At 45.7% G+C, this 18,639-nt stretch overlaps 1 protein-coding gene across 7 annotated transcripts in view; it reads right to left on the bottom strand.

Moving 5' to 3' along the window:
- STK31 (serine/threonine kinase 31) overlaps positions 1 to 18,639 on the bottom strand; it is a 783,847-nt gene that overhangs the window by 80,946 nt on the left and 684,262 nt on the right. For all 7 annotated transcript variants that reach the window (XM_063921681.1, XM_063921683.1, XM_063921684.1 and 4 more), the window contains one exon: positions 6,448 to 6,567. In XM_063921681.1, coding sequence (XP_063777751.1) covers positions 6,448 to 6,567 — 120 coding nt within the window. The remainder of the gene's footprint in view (positions 1 to 6,447; positions 6,568 to 18,639) is intronic.

The following is an 18,639-nucleotide window of genomic DNA, read 5'->3' as shown; positions in this document are numbered from 1 at the left end:
CGTGGTCTACGATTTGGAACGGTAACCTGTGCCAAGCACAGCGGTAGCGGAGCGAGGCACCTTGCCCGCAGCATAGTGAGTGAAGCGAGCCATGCGAGGGGACGTGGTGCACTAATTGGGGTTCCCGGTCACTTGACGGAGAAAACTACACCAAAAAAAACCCATAAAAAACTTATGTTGACCTTTTTTCATGTCGACCTAATGGCCGTGTTGACCTATTTCTAGTGTCGATCTAGCCACTGTCGACCCGGAGTCACATACCCATAAACTTATCAGGGCAATTAAACTTGTTCATCAATTACTGTCCAATTGTTCCCATATATTTTTAATTATGCTACAGCTTGTTTTTAAACAGACTGTCCATTAATCTGGTAGCATGTTATGTTTCTCGGTTGACACACAATAAATGACTGTCATGGTATGCTTCCATCCACAGCATGACTTCACAGATTTGTACATATGGTTTCCACAGATGCATGTGTGAGCAAAAATAGCGACAGAAATTGCGTACAGATTGTGATTGCAATTCAGCCGCTGTTTGACTGACAAGAAGCTGGTGTTTCTGGACAAAAACCTGCTGTTTTCTGGGTGTGTCTGAAAAAACGCAGGCGTGCCCAGCCTCTTGTGTGCCAAATAATTGTGTATGACCTTGCCTGGCCCAGATAGGAAAAATATTAGATGTTCCGGTAATTGCGTATCGTTTTGTGATCAGCCCACATATTGTGATGCATTTGCAATTTTTGCAATGGCCGTTTTTTCTCAATTTCTGGCTGGCAACTTTTTGATCGCAGAAACTGCTACTTAGCAGAGATCACAATCCTTACTGAATAAGGTCCATAGTGTGACAACTCCACTACGAAAATGTTGTCATTAAGAGGTTTGGTTATTATATATGGCCCTGACCTGGCCACCTATAATTTGTCCTCTTGGGTTGGCCAAGTAATACTTTAGCACCAAGCCAACTGGTGTTCTCTCAAGCTTATTGCCTGTAAGAGTTCTTATGTTTGCGTTAGGCTTTCCTACAGTAAGAACTATCACAGATGAAATTCCACATGGTTATTTCTGAAGATATTTTTCATCAATAAAAGTTTTGTTCAGTAACTGTACCTGGAATTGCACAACAGAATTTCACGAACTATATGCAGTAAGTAGGGGTTATATGGGCTGGGAATATCAAGCTGGTTATTGGCTTTCTCAGACCTTTCTTGTATTTTAGCAAGAAACACAAACAGAACATACAGATGTGTCCTCATATATCTTTGCTGTAGTCACGCCAAACAGGTCCTCTTGGCACGCCAGGTCGCGTGAGACTCTGCTAGCATTGGGCGTCTTTTTTTAAGTCTTATCGAAATTGCATAACAACTTGGTGCGACTAGAACATACCAGGAGACGTTGTTGATTAATTTGATATGTGACTTGCATTTGTGTAACTGAGGGGGACATTTATTAAGCAGTGATAAGAGCGGAGAAGTGAGCCAGTGGAGAAGTTGCCCATGGCAACCAATCAGCACTGAAGTAACATCTACAATTTGCATACTGTAAAAATAGGATTTTAATTACCTACCAGTAAATCCTTTTCTCGTAGTCCGTAGAGGATACTGGGGTCCATTTAGTACCATGGGGTATAGACAGTTCCACTAGGAGCCATAGGCACTTTAAGAATTTGATAGTGTGGGCTGGCTCCTCCCTCTATGAACCTCCTACCAGACTCAGTCTAGGAAACCGTGCCAGAGGAAACCGACATACTTTGAGATAAGGATAGTGGTGAGATTCCGAACCAGCACACACAACAAGAGGAAAGCCAAGTTAACCAAACTTGAATATGAACAGCAACAGCTGAACCAACATTACTTAACAGTGCAGGAAGAACGAAGAACTGGGCGGGCGCCCAGTATCCTCTACGGACTACGAGAAAAGGATTCACCGGTAGGTAATTAAAATCCTATTTTCTCTTACGTCCTAGATGATACTGGGGTCCATTTAGTACCATGGGGATGTACCAAAGCTCCCAAACCGGCTGGGAGAGTGCTGATGTTCCCGCAGAACTGATTGACCAAACTGACGGTCCTCAGAAGCCAAAATATCGAACTTGTAGAACTTAGCAAACGTGTTCGAACCTGACCAAGTAGCTGCTCGGCAGAGCTGTAAAGCAGAGACTGTAAGAGCAGCCGCTCAGGAAGAACCCTGTGGGCCTGTACAGATTTTGAACAAGGCAAACTTGGCGTGGAATAAGCATGCTGGATAGTAAATCTGATCCAGCGTGCAATTGTCTGCTTTTAAGCAGGACACCCAATCTTATTGGGATCATAAAGATCAAACAGCGAGTCCGTCTTTCTGTGACGAGCTGTTCTTTTCACATACACATTCAAAGCCCTCACAACATCCAAAGACTTTGAAGTAGCAGAGGTGTCGGTGACAACCGGAACCACAATAAGTTGGTTGATGTGAAATGCGGACACCACTTTAGGAAGAAATTGCTGATGAGTTCTGAGTTCAGCTTTGTCCTCATGGAAAATTAAATAGGGACTTTTGTGAGACAAAGCCCCCTGCCCTGACACATGTCTTGCTGAAGCCAAGGCCAACAGTGTGACGGTCTTCCACGCAAGATATTTTACGTCCACTTCCTGTAACGGTACAAACCAGTACGATTGGCTACCCAAGGTGCCGTGGGAGGCACAAAGGGAGGTTGAATGTGCAGAACACTTTTCAAGAACGTCTAAACCTCAGGGAGAGAAGACCATTGTTTCTGAAAGAAAACGGACAAGGACGAAATCTGTTTTTTTATGGAGCCCAGATGCAGGCCCACATCCACGCCTGCCTGCAGAAAAAGCAGGAAACGTTCCAGATGAAATTCCACCGCAGATTAATATTTGCTATCACACCAAGAGACGTATTTCTTCCAAATACGATGGTAATGCTTAGACGTTACCCCTTCCTGGCTTGGATCATAGTTGGGATAACCTTGTTAGGGATGCCTCTCCTGGCTAGAATCAGAAGTTCAACTTCCATGCCGTCAAACGTAGCCGCGGTAAGTCCTGATAGACGAATGGGCCCTGTTGCAGAAGATGCTCGCGAAGAGGTAGAGGCCACGGATCTTCGAGGAGCATCTCCAGACGGTCCGCGTACCAGGCCCTTCTTGGACAGTCTGAAGCAATGAGTATTGCTTGAAACTTTTCCCTTTTTATTCGTTTTAGAATTCTTGGGATCAGAGGAACTGGAGGAAACACGTACGCCATCCGATATCCTCATCGACTTGTCAAGCACCTGAACACTTCCGGGTGAAGGCACCACTCCCCCGGGTGCAGGTCGTGCCTGCTGAGGAAGTCTGCTTCCCAGACTCACGGAATGAGGACCGCTGACAATGCCACAGCGATTCTCTTTCTGCCCAGAGGATAATTCTTGACACCTCTGACATTGCTGCTCTGCTTTTCGTTCCGTCCTGTTGGTGTTTTATGTACGTTACTGCCGTCACATTTTCCGACTGGACCTGAATTGCCCGATCTTGAAGAAGATGTGAGGCCTGCAGAAGGGTGTTGCATATGACCCTGAGTTCCAGAATGTTGATTGGATGGATGACTTCCTGACTTGACCATCTTCCCTGAAACTGCACCCCCTGAATGACTGCTCTCCAACCTCTGAGGCTTGCGTCTGTGGTTAACAGAATCCAGTTCTGAATTTCGAACCTCCGTCCTGCGACGAGGTGAGAGGTCTGTAGCCACCACAGAAGGGAGAACCCGGCCTTTGGCGACAGACGGATCCTCTTGTGCATGTGAAGATGCGATCCGGACCATTTGTCCAACAGATCGAGCTGGAAGGGTCTTGCGTGAAACCTTCCATATTGAAGTGCCTCGTAAAAGGCCGCCATTTTCCCCAGAAGGCGAATGCACAGATGCACCGACACCCGGGTTGGCTTCAGGACATCCCGAACCATCGACTGGTTTACCAATGTCTTTTCCAACCGAAGGAACACCTTTTGTGACTCCGTGTCCAGTATCATTTCCAGGAATGGGAGCCTCCGTGTTGGCTCTAGGTGAGATTTCGGAAGGTTCAGAATCCACCCGAGATCCTGGAGGAGTTTGGTTGAGAAAGCAATACTGTCTAGCAACCTTTCCCTGGACGGCGCTTTTATCAGGAGAATGTCCACGTAAGGAATTATTGTTCACTCCGTTTGCGGAAAAGAAACATCATCACTGCCATCACCTTGGTGAACACCCTTGGTGCCGTGGAGAGACCAAATGGCAGGGCCTGGAACTGGTAGTGACAGTCCTGCAGTGCAAACCGTAGATAAGCCTGATGAGGCGGCCAGATCGGAATATGAAGGTACGCATGCTTAATATACAGAGCTTACCCCTCCTCGAGACCTGAGATCACCGCTCTCAAGAGACTCCATCTTGAATTTGAACACTCATAAGTACGGGTTCAAAGACTTGAGGTTCAGAATTGGTCTTACCGAATCGTCCGGCATCGGTACTACGAACAAGTTGGACTAGTACCCCTTGTTTAGTAGATGAGGTGGAACTGGAACAATGAACTGAGTCTGTACCAGTTTTTGGATGGCATGCTGTAAAGTTATACTTGCCTCTTGTGAAACTGGCAAGCCTGATTTGAAGAATCTGTGAGGTGGGAGCTATGACCCTGGGATCGCAGACTAAGTACCCTGATAGGGGACTTAGTACACTAATAGTCGCTCCCCCCCCCCTGCTATGACCCCATGGTACCTCTGAGGTAATTAGGAGTCACACCAGAGGAGCTGTGCGTCCCTGTCAGTCAGTGTCTGTGTCCACTGCAGAGGGAAAATGGCACTGGTGAACTGCTGGATCCTCTCATAGTGAAGCCCCGCCCCTTCAAAGTCCCACAAAACAGGCAGGCTGGTGCCAACCAGCCCTGCCTGAAAATAAAAAATACAGAAAATAAATGCAGAAAACTCTTCAGGAGCTTCCTTCAGCGTGACCAGCTCACTTTCTAAACGGAGTCTGGTAGGAGGGGCATAGAGGGAGGAGCCAGCCCACACTATCAAATTCTTAAAGTGCCCATGGCTCCTAGTGGACCAGTCTATACCCCATGATGCTAAATGGACCCCAGCATCCTCTAGGACGTAAGAGAAATGATACAGAGCTGCTGAGTGGTTGATGGGGCAATTTCTCCACTGGCTCACTTCTCGGCTCTTATCACTGTAAATAAGTAAATGTCCCCCAAAGTTTCTAAATCTGCATACATGACATGATGCAGCGGCCATGGTTTTTTTTCCATACCAAGTTGCATTGTGCTTCATATACAGACTCAGTCGCACACAGAAGTACAAATATCACATATTAAAAAAAAAAAAAAGACGTCCAGTGCTAACAGAGTTGCGTGGAACCTGTCAGCAAGCTGAATTCCGCATTGACGCTGGATGTATGAGGATTTATGTCTTTGTCCCCTACAGTCAATCCATAGATACAATTAGGGATTAGAACAGAATCTTTGGATAAAAACATGGAAGACAATGTGGAGTATAAGACAACGATGTTCTGAGGTATCTGGTATGGTTGGGCGTGTCAATACAAGTAGCTGTTTCACAAAGACAAATAGGAGGCCATTGTCAGACAGAGAAACTTTCCTGCCATAGGGTTGGTGCAATGTTCCATGGTGCGGATGATGGCTGCGTATAAGGATGCACCAATAGGTAGTAACAGGGAGTAAAAGTGGACGTCTCAGTTCTTGCACATTTGGCCGCACAAGGGAATGGCCATTTGCATAAGCTTGCAGAAAGGCGACAGGCAATACACGCTGCTGCGTTTGCTTTTGAGTGCGACAGAATTAGGCCCTTTGTGTGTGGAAGTTGGGAAGACTTAAATAAAGCAGGGTAACCCTATGTTAGCTCCTTATCTTTTACTTTGAGCACAGTACAGTCCCTGAACAATATTTGACTGTATAAGGAGGAAGACTCTTAAGCTGACAGAGTGGCCGATTCAGGTAAGTACACACACTTACCGGTAGGACGACATAACGAGTGATCAGATATCACAGCTGGACGTGCATTTGAATTTGCCCACCCAGTTGTGTTGCGGTCAATGAAGCAAATGTACACTTACTTACCCACTCTGTTGTCGGGATCTTCAAGGTTGGGATACTGGTGTCTGTCATGTGACCGCCGGCATCCCGACAACTGGGATATAAAACTGAATCCACAGAACTTATACAAAGTCAAAGACTCAATCGCACACAGATATAAAGCACATGAAATTAATCAGCAGTGTCTCCTGGTGGGTCCTAGCAATGCGACTAAAACACATTTTTCGTCAGAAAAGACGCCCAACACTAGCAGTCTCTCACAGGATGTGGCGCGCTGAGAGGGGCTGTCTGGTGCGGCTGCAGCAATGATGTACTGTATGAGGACACATCTGTAACTAATGCATTATACCACACATATAGCTTGAGAATGAGCAAAAAAAACAAACAACTTACTTCGACACTGGATAAATATTTTGACTTGATCGTAGAAATAAGATGAGTCTGCTCATGAATACGCTTTACAACCCCATTGTATGCATTTATTATTATTTTCTTATCGTCTTCACTTTGTTCCTGTAGTCATTTTTGTAAAATGAATAAAAAAAATAAATAAATATGAGCAACGGATACATTTTAATATTTTTTTTGGGTACCGCCAACACACCAATAAAAGCAAGTTCATTCACATAAAGAGCAATTCATTTAACAAAAAAGATAACATAGAGGATCTTCTGGGGGAATGTAATAGTGTCCAGGTTGGTTTTACTATAGGAAGAAATGTGCTACAGAAAACAACCCCACAACTCCCCCTCTCCTCCCAAAAAAAGAGGATTTTAATTATCTACCGGTAAATCCTTTTCTCGTAGTCCATAAGAAGTACTGGGGACACTTATTACGATGGGTATAGAAGGGGTCCAAAGGAGCCAGTGCACTTCAAATTTCTTCCACAGGGTGTGCTGGCTCCTCCCCTCTATGCCCTCCCTCACAGCTCAGTCTAGGAAAACCAAGCACGAAGGAGATGGACATATTTGAGAGGAGGATACAAGATAAGCAACGAGTGGTGAGGTAACGAACCAGCACGCATCAAAACAACCAACTAGCGAAACAGCAACAGCTGTTGTAAAAAAACTTCACAGAAGAATGACAACTTGCAGGAAAGTTGCAGCACAGAGACTGGCGCCTAGTATCTCAGTTGTATTCCAAAGTATTTAGGCAGGAGCATCATGTAGAGCCCTTATCAGGCGAGAAGAACACGCATGCACACCCTTCCGTACAAGAAGGAAGCGGTTTAGTGAGTAGAAAGATCCTCAAATCAGGTGCGTCAGGGTGGGATCCCTGTGGACTTAGGAGAAATACCGTTATCAACGGTTAGTTCTTACCATAACGTATATTTCTCCAGCAGGGTCCACAGGTTATACAAAGCAATTTAGTGGTGGAGACGCTCCTGATTAGACAGGAGAACCTTTCGCCCGAATTCAGCGTCATGAGAGGCAAAGGTATCCAAGGAATAACGTCTAATGAATGTGTTAATGGAAGACCATGTGGCTGCCTTACATATCTGTTCTGCTGAAGCACCATTTTGTGCTGCCCATGAAGGACCTACCTTACGAGTAGAGTGAGCAGAGACATTATCCGTCACAGGGAGATCAGCTCGAGAATATGCTTCTGAAATAGTCATTCGAAGCCATCTTGACAGCGTCTGTTTTGTAGCAGGCCATCCTCTCTTGTGAAATCCGTAGAGAATGAAGAGAGAATCTGTCTTTCTGATGGCACTGGTACGACCCACGTAGATCCTTAATGCCCGGACTACATCTAGTGACGCATCTCCCGCAGAAGGTCCCGATACCTGAAAAGCCGGGACTACAATTTCTTCATTAAGGCTGAATTTTGACACCACCTTCGGAAGATACCCAGATCTAGTTCTTAGAACTGCTTTATCTGGATAAAAAGTCAGAAAAGGAGAACGACAAGACAGCGCTCCTAAATCTTATACTCTTCTAGCTGATGCCATAGTCAGTAGAAAGAGAACTTTAGCCGTCAACCATTTAAGATCCATTTTATTAAGTGGTTCAATTGGAGCAACTTGAAGGGCTTTCAGAACTAAATTTAAGCCCCAAGGCACTGTAGGAGGAACAAAGGGAGGTTGAATGCATTCCCTGGAAGAAAGTACGCACATTCTGTAAATTGGATATTTTCTTTTGGAACCATACAGTCAATGCTGATACTTGTACTCTCAAGGAAGCCACCTTCAAACCTTTATCTATTCCCGCCTTAAGGAAATCTAAGACCCTGGAAACTTGGAAAGATTTCGGGTCCATATTTCTTTCACTGCACCAATGAATATAGGTCTGCCATATTCGGTGATAAAATGCGAGCTGAGGAGGGTTTCCTTGCTCTGAGCATTGTTTGAACTACCTGTTGTGAGAATCCTCTTGACTTCAGGATAGAGGTTTCAAGAGCCACGCCGTCAACGATAGTCAATCCAGATGCCTGTGGTAACAAGGACCCTGCATTAGTAGATTTGGACGTTGAGGGAGCAGAAGTGGAGCATCCATCGACATTCTCTGCAGATCTGTGTACCAATGCCTTCTAGGCCAAGCCGGAGCTATTAGAATCACGGCACCCTTTGCTTCTATCTTCCTCACCACCCATTTCACTGATAGGGCATCCACAAAGATCGCTCCCGGATCCTTTGTGCTTGACCCGTACACAGGTTTTTTGTTGTTCAGGCAGGACGCCATGAGATCTATCTCTGGCAAACACCACTTGTCTACTAGAGTCTGAAAGATTTCTGGATGTAGAGTCCATTCGCTTGCTTGAATGGCGTGTCGACTGAGAAAGTCTGCTTCCCAGTTTAGGAATCCCGGATCGAATACTGCAGACAATGCTGGAAGATGGAGTTCTGCCCATTTTAGTATGTGACTTACCTCCTTCATTGCCGTCTGACTGCGCATTCCTCCCTGATGGTTGAGGTACGCTACCGCCGTTACATTGTCCGAACGAATCTGGACTGGTCTTCCTTGAAGAATGTCCTTTGCCTGAATCAGTGCCATGTATATGGCCCGAAGTTCTAACAGATTTATTGGCAGGCAACTTTCTTCTGCAATCCATTGTCCCTGGAACCATAATCTTCTGGCACTGCTCCCCAGCCCTGAAGACTGGCATCTGTTGTCAGGATCTCCCAATCTGATATCCAAAAGGGTCTCCCTTTGTTTAGATGGGATGTTTGTAGCCACCAGGCTAATGACTTTCTTACCTTGTGTGAAAGTACCATAGTCTGTTTCTTTATTGTCTGATGTATTCCATTCCATCTGGCCAGAATCAGACTTGAGTGGAATTGTGCATACTCCACCATGTCGAATGTTGACACCATCAAACCCATCAGTCGCATCGCTGCGTGGATTGATATTGTTTGACTGTGTAACAACTCCTGAGTCCTTGACTGTACCTTGGATATCTTTTCCCAAGGTAAAAATATTTTCTGCAGACTTGAATCCAGTACAGCCCCCAAGTGAGTCATCCGTTGTGACGGAACTAGAGACGATTTTGCCCAATTTATGAGCCATCCGTGCCTCTGCAGACATGTTATTGTCTGTTGAAGATGGTCAAGGAGCATTTCCTCCGATTGTGCTTGAGTTAACAGGTCGTCGAGGTATGGAAAAATTCTTATCCCGAGATATCATATAATCCCCTGGTTCCATGGCCAAAACAATGGAGTGTAGCGTCTCCATGTGAAATCGTTGGACCCAAATATACTTGTTCAGCATTTTGAGATTGAGAATAGGCCGGAATGACCCATTTGGCTTCTGAACCAAAAACAGGTTGGGGTAAAACCCCTGTCCCCGTTCTGCAGGGGGTACTGGAATGATTACTCCTGACTGAAGCAAATTCTGAACTGCTTCTTGCAAAGCCCTGGCCTTTGCCTCGACTCGAGACGGGCTGGTGCAGAACCACCTTCGAGGAGGATGCTTCTTGAAGAGAAAAACATAACCCAGAGATACCACTTCTTGCACCCAGGCATCTGTTGTAGACTGCTGCCATATCTATGCAAACTGAAGAAGTCGGCCCCCTACTATGGGGTCACCCAGGAGGAGGCCCGCACCATCAAACTAGTGGCTTATTCTCTGGTTTTGAGGCTGGCGTTCTGGTAGCCCATTGCTTTTTCGCCTTACCAAATTTATTGTATTGGGGCTGCTTACAATCACTTTTTTCCTTTCGCGTTTCCTTGTGACCCAAAGGGCCGAAAAGCGGGACCCCTACATTTGGGGTTATATGTGGAAGGAAATTTTACCTTTTTGGAGTCTGCTTCTGACTCCAGAATATCTGTCAATTCTTTACCAAACAGAATGCTTCCAGTAAAAGGCAAAGATTCCAAAACCTTCTTAGATTCTGAATCAGCTTTCCATGTACATAACCAAAGTTCTCTGCGAGCCGCTATTGTTGATGCTGATGCCCTGGAGGCGATAGTGCCCATATCTATTGCTGCTTCTTCCAAGAATATTGCAGCCTGTTTTATGTGAGCTATATAGGATTCTTGCTCCCTTGAAGGTGCTGAAAGACCGTCTTCCAGCACCTCTATCCAGGCAGCAACTGCTTTTGCCATCCAAGCTGAAGCCATGGCTGGCCTTATGACTGCCCCAGACAGAGAAAATATGGTTTTCAGAAAACCATCCATCTCTCCTATTCGTGACATCATCCAATGACGTTGATGGCAAAAGCAATATAGATTTTCGCTCTAATCGAATGACATGCGTATCTACTTTGGGAGCCATTTCCCATTTTAAACAGTCCCCAGCTGGAAAAAGATAATTGGAATCCCATTTTTTGGGAATTCTATATTTTTTACTGGGTGTAGCCCAAGTCTCTTCCATGATTTCCGTAAGCTGGTCTGACCCTGGAAACTCAGTCTTACCTGCTTTGGGCAGTTTAAATACAGGTGCCTTGGTTTTTAACACAGACTCTGCTAAATCCTCTAAGGCTAGAATGGCCTTTAATTCTGTAATTAGCTCAGCTATATCCACTGAGATGAGACCTTCTACTTGTTCTTCATATGCCGAAGTAGAGTATATAGAGCAGGCATTCCCAACCACGGTCCTCAAGGCACACCAACAGTGCAGGTTTTAGTGATATCCAGGCTGCAGCACAGATGGTTAAATCAAAATAACTGAGCTACTAATTAAGTCACCTGTGCTGAAGCCTGGATATCACTAAAACATGCACTGTTAGTGTGCCTTGAGGACCGTAGTTGGGAATGCCTGATATAGAGCTTTCATCGTCCGATGAATCATCCTGTGTAGCCTGTGAAGTTGATGGTTTACTTTCACTTGGTTTATCAGCTTGTCTTTTAGGAGAAGCTGGTGAGGGAAATGATATATCGTAAGTAGTGAGCTGCATGTATGGGTTATTTGTGTACCCCATTCCTGGTATGTGTACCCCATTCCTGGTAGTGAAGCTGTAGGAATTACCCGTTCAGCTATACTGGGCAAGGTCTATGCAAACATCGCCCAAGGTGGATCTATCTGTACCTGACGTTGAACAGGGATCTCCCTTGTAATCTGCTGAAACGCAAAACAATTTGCACATAAACCATCCTGTACCAGATCCTGAGAGGATAATACAGTTTTGCAAGACAAACACGATATGAGTGTTGGTGTTGCTGTGAGTGTACCCTTGTCACCTTTGCCGCACTTAGACATGATAAATAATCAGCACCTTCACAGTGTACTACACAATTTGTGACTGTAATCACTTTAACCTTCTAAAGTAATATCAATCTGACCCTACCCATGCACCGGCATGGAGGATCAGAAGAAACAGCTGACAAACATATATTAAAGTCAGCAATCACACTAGCAGTCAGTCACGTTATATATTAGTCATATGAGCACATAATCAACTACAAACACATTTAAGTATGTAGGAGTACATACTACTGAATTCTGCTTTATACAGATCTTAAAGTATTCAGATGCAGTGCGAAGAAAACCACAGTAATGTACACAGACTCATATGCAATAGGCACTTCAATTTAACTATTCATACTGACAAAAAGTCGATTTTGAAATTTAGTGCTGTATAACCCGTTCTCAGTAGAGTGGGATACAGGGAGACTCACCTCACTTCCACGATCGAGCAATACGTTAGCGAACGCTGAGTGGATCCAGACGCTACTAGTGTACACCGCCGCTCCGGGAACTCTTAAGTAGACATAGATGCACTGTGCATACAGACGCACTGGTCATACAGACGCCTGTACTGCGACCGGGTCTCCTCACGGTAGCGCTTAGTGAACACAGACACAGCGGCCTATGCTGCGACGAGACCCCTCGTGGTAGCATCTAAGATGGAAGTGAGGCAATCAGTTCATGGCGGGAGACTTGCAGAAACTGGTCATGAACTCGGGGGAGGGGTGACAAGGAGAGCATCTAACTCCCCACCGCTGACATCAACCCTAGAGATCGTAGCCTTATACTAATCCTGGTGCCTTATGATCCGTAAGGCCTAGCGCTGGAGCACCCGTGGTGGCAGCGCATCAGCTACTGTTTGGTAGTCTCCTCCCAATACAGTGCGGCTGCGTCCGTATTCCCCGACTACGTGGAACCGATGCCTTCTCCCCATGCTCCGGCCACAGCTTGGTAACATCTGCTGGACCTGCTAGTATATCCGACACAGACGGCCGTCGAGACAGCACTGTACGCACGGGTAAGCGTTGTTGCGACCCGGCGTAGAGTTGTTGGAGCGACTCTTTCCAATATGCGTATAAGACGCTGTTAAGATCGCTCAAAAACATAGTAAAAAATAAAATAAGAAAGCTTAGGGTTGCCAAGAACAGCAGCCCTCTGACCATGGTCCGGCTCCTGCCGCACCAAACAAAAAACTGATTTGCCTGAGCCAGTGGGCGGGGATATATGGACAAGCCCGTTGCATCCTGGGAGGAATAAAAGCTTGTGATCGTTCGGTGCCAATCCGCTATCGCTCCATCATATCCCATTGTTATCCTGTGGATAACCTGTGGACCCTGCTGAAGAAAACAGGTCTTTGGGAGGCCCCCGCTGCAATATAGATTTTAAAGTAGTTTTTATTTTCCTCTCTGTGGGTTCCTTTAAGGCTGTAGCCCCAGGAACCAGCAGTACTGTCTTTTTTGACAGACGCGATACTGATGCATCAAGAGCAGGGGGAGTTTCCTAGACCTTGCGCCCCTCGTGTTGCAAAAGGGAAGGTGGAAATACATTTCTTTGACACCTGGAAATTCCTATCAGGAGTAGCCCATGGCTCTCTAAAAAGATCAACCATTTCCTTAGAGTCAGGAAATGTGACCTGTATCTTTTTCTGTGATGAAACAAAGGATTGCTGCACATTTGTCTCATTCCCAGGAATATTTAAGACATCCCTTATAGCAATAAGTCTACTCCTTGTGCAGCAGAGGGATCAGCTAATGCAGTATTAGTTTCCAGCTCTTACCACTCCTCTACCTCTGGTACCTCCTCCTCAGATTCTGAGAGGATATCAGGTAACCCCCTTTTTTTTTGGGGACGGGGGGGGGACGGGACGGGGGGACAAGGTTAATGGATTTGATAGAGGGGAAACATGTCTACTGTCTGCCCTATCTTTTGTCAGAGCAGCCATAGACTGTTGTAACTGCTGCCTTTCTTGTCTAGCAGTAGTCAGTTCTTTTGACATGTCAGCCATCACAGATTTTATAGAGCTGATCCACGCAGGCTCCTGCAAATCACCTCCTGAAGCCCCACTATCTTGTGAGGGCGGACTGCATTGTTCACACATGAGAGAATCTGCAGGGGGAAAACCTGGTGTGACAAACAGTGCACACAGCGTTTCTCACCATGCTGACAGAGGACATTTACATTCACACACAATACAGAGAACAACAATTACAAGCAAGCCTGCCCAGACTATTATGTGCGGAGATACTCAGAGCATGGGCCAGCACCAGCCTGAGAACTAACAATTATATAGTTAGAAGTGAGGCAATTTGGTATACTGTATAGTGCTGGAGGAGCCTAATATATAGGTCTCACAGCAGGCTCCCCCCCTTAACTACACCCCTGTACCAGTGTCTGGCCGTGTAGGATCACTTGGAGGAGCTGGCAGTCCTGCAGCAGCGCTGTGTGTGCAGGAAATGGCGCCAAGAAGCCGATGGTCCCGCTGAGGAAGCTCCGCCCCTTACAATGGCGCCTGGAGCTATACTGATAATTATACTGGCAAATGTGTGTAAAATAAGGTACAATAACCTATTTTCACTATCGCTGCCAGTCTACGCGGGGGTGGGGTTATGCGATAACCTCCATGGGAGTCCGTATGCCCACCCCGCGTTCATACCGCACATAGAAACTGGGTCCCCCCTAGCAGGGTCCCCGGTTGTCACTCACCACTCTGCCAACCTTCAGGCTCTGTACTGGGGGGGTGTGGCGTGCTGTGTGTGTGCGAGAGCGCAATGCCTGCGGTACACTGACCCTCAGGAAAATGAATAGCAAAAGAAAATCGGTCCTATTACATTTCACCCATTTTGTCCAATTAGTAGGTATCTACTTTTAAATTAATGGATCACAGTTGCAACATATGATCTGTATGCTGATTAAGATACACAAAGTTATTTCTATGAATATTGTAATTTCTAACGTAGCTTGATGGCTACTTAGTATTTGCCTATGAGACATGTGTGATATAGATCTACCATGTGATTTGTCCATGATGAATCATGTGTTTCTTACAAAATACAATTACAGTGTGCACAATACTTTAACTCTGATAGTGTACGTGTTTGATGTCAACATATGGCACTGTGACCCAATGACCAACATGTGCTGTGTGTTGTCAAAAGTAATCTTAGAATATTATACATACAGTGGAGTACAGTATGTAACATCATTTATATTGAACATAGTTTTGTTTTACTTTTTTGTGTCATATGTACACCTTAGTTGGTGGGAAAGATTTGATGTCCCCCATGTGCGGGAATTTTGGGTGCATGTGACTCTATAGCTTTGTGAATGTGACCATGTTTTTACGATATGTATAGACCTTTTCACTGAACTGCATGACAGTGGCACAGCAGCTTCCCATGAAATAGTATTTTGGCTCTGGAAAAGAGGATTTTGGTGCTTAACAGGTAAATCCTTTTCTTTGAATGCATAGGGGTCACAGGAATACTTTTGGGATATAGATGGGGCAGGGATAGGCACATTTAAATATTTAAATTAGTAACCCTCCACCCCCTCCATACCCCCAAGATACGTCAGTTTTTTTTTTGCTGAGCCGAACAGGAGCGAAAGAGAGAATGAACAATGGAGAATTACATTTAACATTAGAACATAACGGACAACTAGACAGTTAACACGACAACAGATAATCACCATAACATTTAAACAAGCCGGTGATAAAGAGTTACCATAAGATATACTGAATTTACCACAAGACAAGTTAAACTGCTCTGGGAGGGCGTCCAGTGAGCCCTATGAATTCAAATAAAAGGAGTTACCTGGTAAGTACAAAAATCCTCTTTTCTTTTGCATCCACTAGGGGTCACTCTAGTACTCTTGGGACGTACCAAAGTTTCTCCCTTGGGCCAGAGCGCTGGGGCACCTGTAACAGTAGATGTCCAAAGCTAGATGCTGATGCAGCAGAATTATCAAATTTGTAAAAGCGCACAAACGTGTGCACTGACGACCATGTAGCTGCACAGCAAAGTTGCGTCGTGGAAGCTCCATGACCTGCTGCCCATGACGTTCCCACAGAATGCGTGGAATGTACTGAAATAGATGCAGGCGGTTGTAGACTAGCATGAAAGTAAGCTTGACGAATGGTCAGCTTAATCCATCTAGCCAAGGTCTGTTTGGAAGCTAGCCAACCTAACTTGACTGCATTATAGAGAACAAATAATGTATCTGTTTTACGTACTGGTGATGTGCGGGCTACATAAATGCGAAGCGCGCGTACCACATCCAAAGTAGCTGGAGTTCCTGAACTGTCTGAAAGAAACCAGGAACTACAATTGGATGATTTATGTGAAAAGAAGATACACCCTTTGGTAGAAAACGGGATCCGTCCGAAGTTCCGTTCTGAAACGCCTTGCCGATGCTAAGGCTAATAGAAAAACTGTTTTCCCAGTTAGAAACGTAACATCCACTTGTTGTAAAGGTTGAAAAATTGAGGACAGCAAAAAGTCTAAAATGACATTCAAGTCCCACGCAGCTGTAGGTGGTAGAAGCGGAGGTTAAACTCTAAGGACACCCTGCAGGAACGTATGCACTGTTGGTAAAAGAGCCAAACGGCGCTGAAAGAAAATTGACAAAGCAGAAACCTGCACTTTTAGTGTCGCTAAACGAAGTCCTCCATCTAACCCCGTCTGTAAAAATAGCAAAAGACAGGATAACTATAAAAAGATGTCGGAAACTTCCGAGATTCACCACAACCAATATAATCTCACCAAATGCTGTGATAATGTGCTGCTATAACTGGCTTCCTACCACATAACATGGTTGGTATAACCGACTTCGGAATGCCCTCTCATCTTAAGAGAGCGTTTTCAACAGCCACCCTGTCAAACACAGCCGCGCTAAATAGGGTTAAAGAAACAGACCATGTTGCAGATTGTCTGGATGTAGCGGAAGCAGTCATGGATCGTCTGCGAGTAGACTGTGGATATCCTAGAACCACGCTCTCCGAGGCCAGTGTAGCGCCACTAGTATGACAGTAGTGGACTCTATTCTGAACTTCTCTAGTAACCGAGGAAGCAGCAGAAATAGATTTATGAGGCTGTGCGGCCAAGCTATTGTGAGAGCATCCACTGCCACTGCCTTTGGATCTCTTGTCCTGGACACACAATTGGGTGTCTGATGATTTTGGCGATATGCAATTAGATCCACCTGTGGGTAACCCCACCACTGGACTAACATCTGGGACACTTCTGGATGTAAAAGCCCATTCTCCTGGATGAAAATCCTGACGGCTGAGATAATCTGCTTTCTAGTTGTCCACTCCAGGAATGAACACTGCCGATAATATCACTTGGTGATGCTCTGCCCAATTGAGAATTCGAGCAACTTCTGGCAAGGCCATGCGAATCTGAGTTCCTCGTTTGTTAATGTATGCAACTGCCGTCACGTTGTCCGACTGATCCTGAACAGGATAAGACTGGAGTATGCAAACTGCCTGTTGCAGAGTGTTGTAAATTGCCCTGAGTTCCAGGACATTTATTGACAATAATCTTTCTCGGTCTGACCATAGACCCTGAAGCTGACAATGTAGGACTACTACTCCCCAACCTCTGAGACTTGTGTCCGTCGTCAGCATTATCCAATACCAGACTCCGAACCATCTTCCCTCAGTGAGATTTTGTATGTGGAGCCACCAGAGTAGTGATACTCTGGCCCTTGGAGACAACCGCACAATCTGATGAATTTGTAGATGAGAGCCTGACCACTGTGCTAGAAGATCTAGCTGAAAAGGATGTGAGTGAAATCTACCGAACTGGAGTGCTTCGAACGACACCACTATCTTTACTAACAGTCGAATGCACAAGTGCACTGAGACATTCTGTGGTTTGAGCACTAACTGTACCAGATGCTTTCTGTTCTGGCAGGTATATTCGTTGATCCACCCTATCCAGAATCATGCCTAGAAATCTAATCCTTTTAGACCAGGCTAGATTTTTTATTTTTTTTTAAGTTGACAATCTAACCGTGCTGAACTAATACACTGGGGGTCATTCTGAGTTGATCGTAGCTGGGCTAACTTTAGGGGCTAGTCCGCCCCGCATGTCAGTGACCCCCCCCCCCCCCCCCGCAGAAATGCAAAAGCATCACTCAGTGGCGATGCTTTTGCATTTCAGGAGTAGATCCCGGCCAGCACAGCTCCTGCGGCTGGCCGGGAGAACCTCCTCGCTGCCCGGGTCGCAGCGGCTGCGCGTGACCACGCCTGTGTTGGCCGGGCCCCCTAAACGGCAGCTTAACGCCGCCGTCCAGCCCCCTCCCACCCAGCGACCGCCTCTGCCTGTCAATCAGGCAGAGGCGATCGCTACAATACAATGGCCTTCGGCCGCCCAGCATGCGCAGGTCCAACCCGATCGCTGCGATAAACTGCAGCGAGCGTGCGATCGGGTCGGAATGCCCCTCATTGTATTTTAGTAAGCCATTCTGAAGGAGCATTTGTTGAGATGAAGCCTTGATGGGAAGGTTGTAGTAAGGAATTATAATTACTACCAAATACCTGAGATAAGCAATCATTACGGACATCAGTTTTGTGAATACGCGAGACGCTGATGAGAGGCCAAATGGTAGTGCCTGAAATTAATAATGGTTTTGTTGTTTCTGCAAACCTTAAGTACGCCTGTTGCGGTGACCAAATTGGAATGTGTAAGTATGCATCATTGGGATCCATCGAAATGATGAATTCCAGTGGTTCTAAACCTGCAATCATTGACCGCAGGGATTCCATTTTGAATAGGTAGTAAGTGACGTACTGATTGAGCCTCATAGGTTCAAAGTTGGTCTTACTGAGCCGTCCAGCTTAGCCCCTGACCTTGTCGGTGTACTGGTATCAGCATTAAAACTGCCGTCTACTAGAGCGGTCTGCAGAACTGCCTTCTTGTCTGCTGCCACAGGAAGACCAGTCTTGAAAAACCGCATT

The sequence above is a fragment of the Pseudophryne corroboree genome, chromosome 5 (assembly GCF_028390025.1).
Source record: "Pseudophryne corroboree isolate aPseCor3 chromosome 5, aPseCor3.hap2, whole genome shotgun sequence".
Classification (NCBI taxonomy): Eukaryota; Metazoa; Chordata; class Amphibia; order Anura; family Myobatrachidae; genus Pseudophryne; species Pseudophryne corroboree.
Note: the sequence above shows the minus strand (reverse complement) of the source record. Positions and strands in the feature narration are given on the sequence as shown.